This window comes from Elephantulus edwardii, unplaced genomic scaffold (assembly GCF_000299155.1).
Source record: "Elephantulus edwardii isolate Elephantulus edwardi_28Jun2011 unplaced genomic scaffold, EleEdw1.0 scaffold00042, whole genome shotgun sequence".
NCBI classification, from domain to species: Eukaryota; Metazoa; Chordata; class Mammalia; order Macroscelidea; family Macroscelididae; genus Elephantulus; species Elephantulus edwardii.
Genome location: NW_006399792.1, coordinates 16,307,049 through 16,315,046, shown reverse-complemented (window position 1 = coordinate 16,315,046; position 7,998 = coordinate 16,307,049). Strand labels below are relative to the sequence as shown.

General features: G+C 34.1%; 1 protein-coding gene across 1 annotated transcript in view; it reads left to right on the top strand.

The window, feature by feature from the left end:
- Window positions 1–7,998, top strand: part of BMP2K (BMP2 inducible kinase) — a 178,973-nt gene that overhangs the window by 64,993 nt on the left and 105,982 nt on the right. Inside the window, exon 3 of the mRNA XM_006885292.1 lies at window positions 4,005–4,110. Within this exon, the coding sequence (XP_006885354.1) occupies window positions 4,005–4,110 (106 nt within the window). The remainder of the gene's footprint in view (window positions 1–4,004; window positions 4,111–7,998) is intronic.

Here is a 7,998-nt window from a genome sequence, read left to right as displayed (position 1 = left end):
TTTACAAAAAAATTGCCATGCAAATGGCAACTACAAAAAAAGAAAGCGTGACAATACTGATCTCTGATAAAATAGACTTCAGTATGAAAACCACCATAAAAGATAAATAAGATCATTACATAGCTTATTAAAGTCAAGAAGACATTACTAGGAACTCATGAAATATTATTCAAAATGGGTGACCCTATAGAACATTATGCTGAGTGAAATATCTCAGCCACAAAAGGACAAATACTACCTAATACCACTGTTGTAAAACAGGACTGACATCGGGGTTGGGGGGAAACTAACAAAGAAGGGGATAAATAATGTACACTGCATGGAAACACATAAGAGAAATAACTGCTAATAAGGAATATATGATTAGATGTTATTTATGATAACAGTCCAGAATAAGAGCTGCATAGTAAAGTGGACTGGAGTGGGGGTGTGAATTGTACAATAATGAAAGATTTCCCCTCCACCCCTAGCTAAAGAGAAAAGCGAACTGGGGTGGGGGCAGGGAGGAAAATGTACAGTGAATGAATGGAAATCCTAGTTCTCTATAAACTTTTGTTAAAATCTCAGTTTCAAAAAAGACATTACCTTGTTCAACATTTATGCACCAGATGATTGTTCTTGTTGTCGTTAGGTGTGTTTGAGTCGAGGATGACTTACAACCCCTCTGAATAAAAGATCTGAACCTTGCTCTATCCTGTGCCATTCTCACACTTCCTAAAACACAAGAGCCCATTGCAGCAGTCACTATGTCAATCCACCTCATTGAGGGTCTTGCTTTCCTTCACAGGCCCTCAACCCTTCCAAGCATCCTGTCCTTCTCCAAGGAGTAGCACCTCTTAACAACATGCCCAAAGTATGTGAGGCCTCCAAAGAGCGAGCACTCTGGATGTACCCTTTCCAAGACATATATGTTTGTTTTTCTGGCTGGCCATGAGATGTTCAGTGCTCTTCAACAACATATCTCAAAGGGGCAGTTCTTCTGCCATCCTTTTTCATTGTCTAGCTTTCAGATGCATAGCAAGTAGTCAGCCTATGGCTTGAATAAGACGCATCTTAGTCCTTAAACTGGCACCAAATGCAAAAATACATCAAACAATGGTTAACATAAGTGAAAAAAGAAATAGCACCACAATAGTGGTTGGATGTTTCAACACATCGCTCTCACCAAAATATCTGTCAACTCAAAAGAAACTTAACAGAGATGCAGAAGATCTAAACTATACAGTCATCCAGCTCAAACTTGTGGGTGTATTTAGCGCACTGCTCCCAACTAAAACTCAGTTTCCCTTCTTCACAAGTGCACATGGTTCGTTCTCCAGACTCAGTCACATATTAGGACACAAAGCAAGCCTTAACAAATTAAATAACATTGAAATAGTAACAAAGTATCTTCTCAGGCCACAATGCCATATAGTTAGAAATCAAACAGGAGGGAAAGTTTACAAAGCCATCCATGTGGAAATTAAATAACGCTCTGCTATAACATGATTTGGTTATAAAAGAAATAATGAAATTAAAAAGTTCCTTGAAACAAATGAAAATACAGCATGCCAGAACCTCAAGGATGCAGCTAAGGCTGTCCTTGGAACAGTTCATAGCAATAGGCACATACCTGAAAAAGCAAAAAGGAAGAAGGAAGAAGGAAGAAAAAAAATCAGCGATCTAACTTTACATCTTCATCAAATAGAAAAAGAACAACAATCGAATCCTACAGCCTCTGGAAAAAAAGACATTATAAGGAGCTAACGACCAGGAGCTGGTTTTTCAAAAGAGTCAGTGAAATTGACAAACCACTGGCAAGCTTAACTAACAAAAAAAGAAAACACACTCACACACACACACACACACACACACACTCTCTCTCAGAAGTTGTGCAGAGGCACAGGATCATACTTGAATGGTTCATACTGGACTCCACAGCCTATAGCAACGACGACTCGGAATATTAAGAAAGAAGGGAAAGAGTAATTGAGCCGAGTTGCTTATAACTCAAATGAAAGATAAAATAGGCAGATCATACGTTAAGGGAATCTTTATGCTATAGTTTTTAGTTTCAGAAATTTTTATTTTTGGGTAATAGGGGTTTGTAAAAATAGTTTAGAGTTGTAGTAGATGATCATGAAAATTAGACTTTAGTATTTTTTTTTTTGCATGACGGAATAACATAGAATTAATGAATTTATATGCCAGTTTCATAGTGAGTGCTCAGTACTAATGTTAATTTACTCATAATTTGAATCTCCTGTACGTCCTAACCACTTGTTATGAGGGAGAGATTTCTTATTTGGTATTGAAATATTTGCCAGCAAATAAATTGTGGTCACTTTTATTATTAATAGTAATTGCTATGTGCCTTCTAGTCAAAACTGCCTCACAGCTAGACCTCCATCAAGCTTTCAGAGGATGTAAATCTGGGTTTTTAAAGTTTTTCTTTGTTGTTGTTATTCTTTAGCTTGGCTGCAGTTGATTAGATTTTGAACCTTGCTTTTTAAAATGTAGTTCTGGGCCAAAAGGATAGAAAGATAACATTAAGTTTAGACAAAGTTCCTTTATTTTGTCCAGATTTTGTACTGTTGTGATATATTGCTTCCTTTCACAGAATTTATATATTTGATTGTAAGACATAAAAAATACAGTCAGCAGAAGCAAGATTCAGAACATCTTCTGTGGTCTTCCCACTCTTGATAACTGATCCCCTTCTCATAGCCTGATTCATAAGGACTGCTAATCTAAAGGTGGTGCCTTGGGGTGTTTTGAATCTATCTGTGGAGTCTCCTCTTCTGCCACTGAGAGCCTCACAAATACTCAGAGAACTGAGGTGATTGCAACCAGTTTGAGTTTTGATTATGTAATTTATTTCTAAATTACTCACATATTTAGCTGCCAGTAGTCACTATCTCAAATTACACATTTGCAACTGTTGTTGTTGTTGTTGATTGCCTTCAAGTCAAGCACGACTCAGTGACCCTATTAACAAAAGGCCTGAAGCCCCTCTACAACTCTCGACATTGATCAAAGTTCAATTTCTGGAGGCATGTTATTTAGGAAGTGGATGCCACTCCTGCTTTCAAACCTGTCATAGTATGTTATTGTTGTTATATGCCATTTAGTCACTTGTGATGTATGTTGTTGTTGTTATGTGCCATCGAGTCGTTTGCTACTCATAGCGACCCTATGTACAACAGCCCTAAATCCTGCTCTATCCTGTGCCGATCTCATTGCCTCTGACACATCCATCCCGATTACCCAAGTCACTGAATCAATCCACCTCATAGAGGGTCTTCCCTTCCTGCACTGTCCCTCCACTCTGCTCAGCATGATGTCCCTCTCCAAAGCAATCCTATATACAACTAGTCTTATTTAATGATACAGATATAAGGTCATTTAAAGTAATATTTTGATAATTGTTTTTAATTTTCATATAAAACTGATTAAGTCATTATTTTAATGTTATGATAAGTTGATAGTTATTTTGTACTAGAATTAAAATTGTCAAAACTGGCATTTTCTATTTCATTGCACTTATATTAGTATTTTTATTGATAATTTCTTTTCATCCTATTTTCATTTTAGAGTTGTTTAATTAATAATACATACACCCATAACTATATTTAACTAGGTACACATTACAGCCCAAATAAATGAGAATATGTAACTATTTAGTTCATAAATATTTAAGCTTATTTTTATTTTATTAGATTTAAAGAAATATAAATAAATCCATTTTATCTTATATACTCTCTTTTTAAGGAAACTTTAATGCCTTTGTGGTAAGAATTTGTGCTACAGACCCAAAGATGGGCAGTTCCGTTCTAGCAGCTGCTCCATAGAGAATGATGAACAATCTCCTCTCGTGTGTTTTACAGCCTCTGAAAACCTGGTGAAGGGTTCGATATGAATTGGTTCCAACTCAGTGGCAAACCACAGTTCTCTTTTGGAGACTGTTATTTTAGGGTAAACATCTTGTTTTTGATTCCTCAATTTCTTTCCATTTTGTTTTACAGAAAGAGCTATCTGGCCACAAAAATATTGTGGGGTATTTGGACAGTGCTGTTAATTCAATTAGTGACAACGTATGGGAAGTGCTTATATTAATGGAATATTGTCGAGGTAAGTATGTCCCTGCATTTATACCAAAAAAGAATTTAGGACATTCCCTTTAAGATAAGTTGACATAATGTCTTGATTTCTCCAGAGCTACAATCACCTGCATTTAGATGCTTATTGTTTAATTGCCTTATTAAGGCTTGTAAACATATCCATATAAATATAAAATTATAAGAAGATAAAATATATTTATATATAATTTTTATATTTATTTTATACTTGTTTGAATAAAATAAAAACTATGATGGTGTAGTTCATAGAGAGTTGAGACCTTTCTGACGATTTATACCCACCTGTGAGAGAAAGATGAGCAAACTCCTCCTGGAGGGTCAGCTGTGAGTCTGTTTTGATTATGTGGCAGTGAGTTTTTGAATCTGTAAATTGTTTTAGAGGACCATTTTGATCTATAATTTTTACAAACCTGTATTAAATAATTCTTGGTTTTCTGTTATTTTTGTTATTACTGTTTCATTATAAATTTAGAAAGCAGTCAGATTTTACTTTAATTTTTTTAAAAAGAAACTTGTATATTATGCCTTAAGAATAACAACAGTAAAATATAATACCTAACAATGTTTAAGAAGGTGACAATTCATTCAATTTGTATGAAATTCCTTTCTTCTTTAGGTTGTATTTGGCAATTTGAAGCAAGGGAATCCTAGGCTTTCTTAAGACAGATTGTTGTTATTTCTGTACTAGGAAATACTGTTTTGTGAAGTTTGGAGGAGGAGACTAGTGTGATAATGAAGAAAATAGGTGTGTTTTTTTTTTTAAGGAGGGAATACCAGAAGAAAAGGAAGTGAATGAATACCGTACATATTTATTGTGACATAATTACAATTCATTTCCATTTTTAATATAAAAATAGCTGTTCTTGATTGTGTTCACTTATTTAGAAAAGATCTGATGTTCTTTATTGTAAAGCATTGTGACTTCTTTTAGAAGAGACTGATTTTTCTCTGTCCCACTTTTTGAATATTTAGCTTTCATGGTGCTAATTCTTAACTTTCTTGAAGTTGGCCAGTAGTTCTTGGCTACTAGTTATTTTTTTAAGGTGTAATCAAATGAAATGTAATTATATCCTCTCTGAGTTTATTACCCAGAAGACATTTTAATAGGGGAGTCAAGTTTCAGTTGTTAGGGACAAATTTAAGTAGAATTACTTAAGGTTTATATTTTGAGGTAGATAATATTTTGCTTCTACTATTTTTTGCCTTGCAATTGAATCAGCAAGTTTTCCTTTATATTAAATTTGATTTTTGTTAATGTACAGTAAAAATTTATATAGTGTAATACACATTGTATATTACTGTGAAGATAAGGCTGGATCAGGCAACATTTAGTTCTGATGTACATGTGGTCATTATGAGTTGAAGCCCGCTCTAGAGCACGTAACAGCATTTCCTGTATATAGTTTAAAGAATCAAATTTTACTATTATAGCTACCTTAGTAGTAACCACCCGAGCTTCCAACCTCACTCATCTCACATTCTTGAAATGTATCTTCTAATATTTATTTCCATATTTGCACATAACATTACATACTTGAGAGCTATAGATTTATTGAGATGGTAGAGTATATAAAAAGAAACTTCAAAAATTAGAATAAGTATGTGATTTTTGGAATGAAGAGACTCTCGAAAGTTTGAAAGTACTGTTTCTAATTTTGTGTTTTAGATAATACCTAGATAATAGATAATTATCTACCTTTAAGGTAATACTTTACATAATAGAGAACTTTATTCCTAATGTAGTATATCCTCAGTGATTAGATGAAATCAGTAACCAGTGTTTACATTATTTTGTCAGCCATTACAACTGAAGAATAAAACAGCCTGTAATTGCTTTTTATGTTTTGTAAATCTTTCTCCTTTCCCTGAAGTTAATAATAATATCACTTTTTGTTTGTCTGACTTCATGTATGTATTTCTAATTTCTCCTTGCATTTTCTTCAACAGAAGTGCAGATGCTTATGCCTTATGTTCAAACAGTTTACTGCTTGATTAATTTCATTTTTACCCCTTAAAAACACCACCTGGAGACTTCAATTCTGCAGTTTAAGTTTGAACAGCCCAGCTGTTATGCTAGGAATTCCCTTTCCCTTCCTTCTGTCTTAGAGCCTTGTTTTTACTCCTTTATTAGGTAGAGTGCATTTTTAGTAGCTTTCTGGTAACGGATTAATGGGAAGAAGCAGTTTGGTAGGCTTGTATATAAAATTATCTTTATTCTACAGTGGCTTCTGATTTTTAATTTGGTTGGGTAAAGAATCCTTGATTGGAAATATTTTAAGTCTTAATTTTGAAAGCATTAATCCTCCACCTATCCTCCCCACCCAATTACTGTTGAGAAATCTGATACCATTATGAATGATTCCTCAGTGATTTTTACATGGCTTCTTTTCTATCATATATACTTTAGGGTCTTTCATCCTTAAGATTCTGAAATTTTAAAGTAAATATTCCTTGATCTCAGTGTTCCTTTAATCCTTTTTGCTGAATACTGTTTCTTTTCTGTTGTCTTTCAATAATTTAGTTTTAAGATGTCAATCTCCCTAGGTTAATCCTCTAGTTAATTTTTATTGTTTCATTTATCTTTTTTTTATTGTACTTTTTGCTTAACTACATCTTTTAGTCCTATACAGTTTTGTATTTCTGCTATTTTTAATCTCTTAAACTCCTCTTTCCTTTCAATAATCTTCTTTTTGAAAATAAATCTTGATCTTTTCTGTGCACATCTTTTGTTGTCTGAGGATGTTACAATTTGTTAAAAAGATTTCTCTTTTGTCCTTTGCATTTTTTTCTTCTGATTTCTTTCGTGTGTTATGTCCTCTTGTCTTTTGTGTTAAAAGTTTTCTTTAGTTGCTTTGCTAGCTAAAGTTACTGCATATGTTAACAGATCAGAATGTACTTTTAAGCAAACAGTTGTAAAGAGAAGGGATCCAGAGGGTTCAAGTGAAGCATACTCAGTTTCTTTTCTCTGACTAATTAATTAGAAAAGTTCCTGCATTTTCCATGAAAGAATGATTTGGAGTGGGAGCAGGGAGAAATGGAGAAGACATAGTTTCTCCTTACTTTATCTAGAAAATCTAATTGTTTTATAATTTGTTTAGAAATGAAGATACTCTTGAAAGGGAAACAGTGTAATGTGTATGCCTTGGGTCCTTTGTATTATGTAGTCAGTATACTGCTTAAATGACCTCGGATACCAAATATTCAGAATCATCTTTTGCCAAATACTTCTTTTTAAGTTCCTTGCTTAGCCCAGCTTAGTGTGCCAATATTCTGATGTATAGAATAAAGATTGTGTACTTTTGAGAGCAGACTTTAAGAAAGCAGAATTAATTTCTCTTAGAAAAGGAAACACTTTGTTTCCTAGAAGGAAATCTATAGGAGTTCTCAGGGATTTTATATATTTATTGTATATATATTAAGCTTTTCTTCTGAGGCACTTCTGCATGGATTAGAAAGCCTAACCTTTGGTTAGTAACCAGGGGCTTAATTTATTTTGCCACAAAAGGACTTTCATTTGTTAGCTTTTAAATGAAACATCTGAAAATACAGTAGCTTAAAAATGCAGCCATATGTGATTGCTTGTAATGCTCGTGAATGGTCTGCTTTAGACTGAAGTTGGTAAGGTGGTACTGCTGATTTTACCCAATTCAGAAAACATATTCAATGATGAGATGTTCTAGATTTCCACATTTGAAATATGTTGTTGTTATGTGCCGTCGAGTCATTTGCAACTCATAGCGACCCTATGTACAACAGCCCTAAACCCTGCTCTATCCTGTGCCAACCGCATTGCCTCCGACACACCCATCCCGATTACTCCAGTCACTGAATCAATCCACCTCATAGAGCGTCTTCCCCTCCTGCGCTGTCCCTCCTCCCT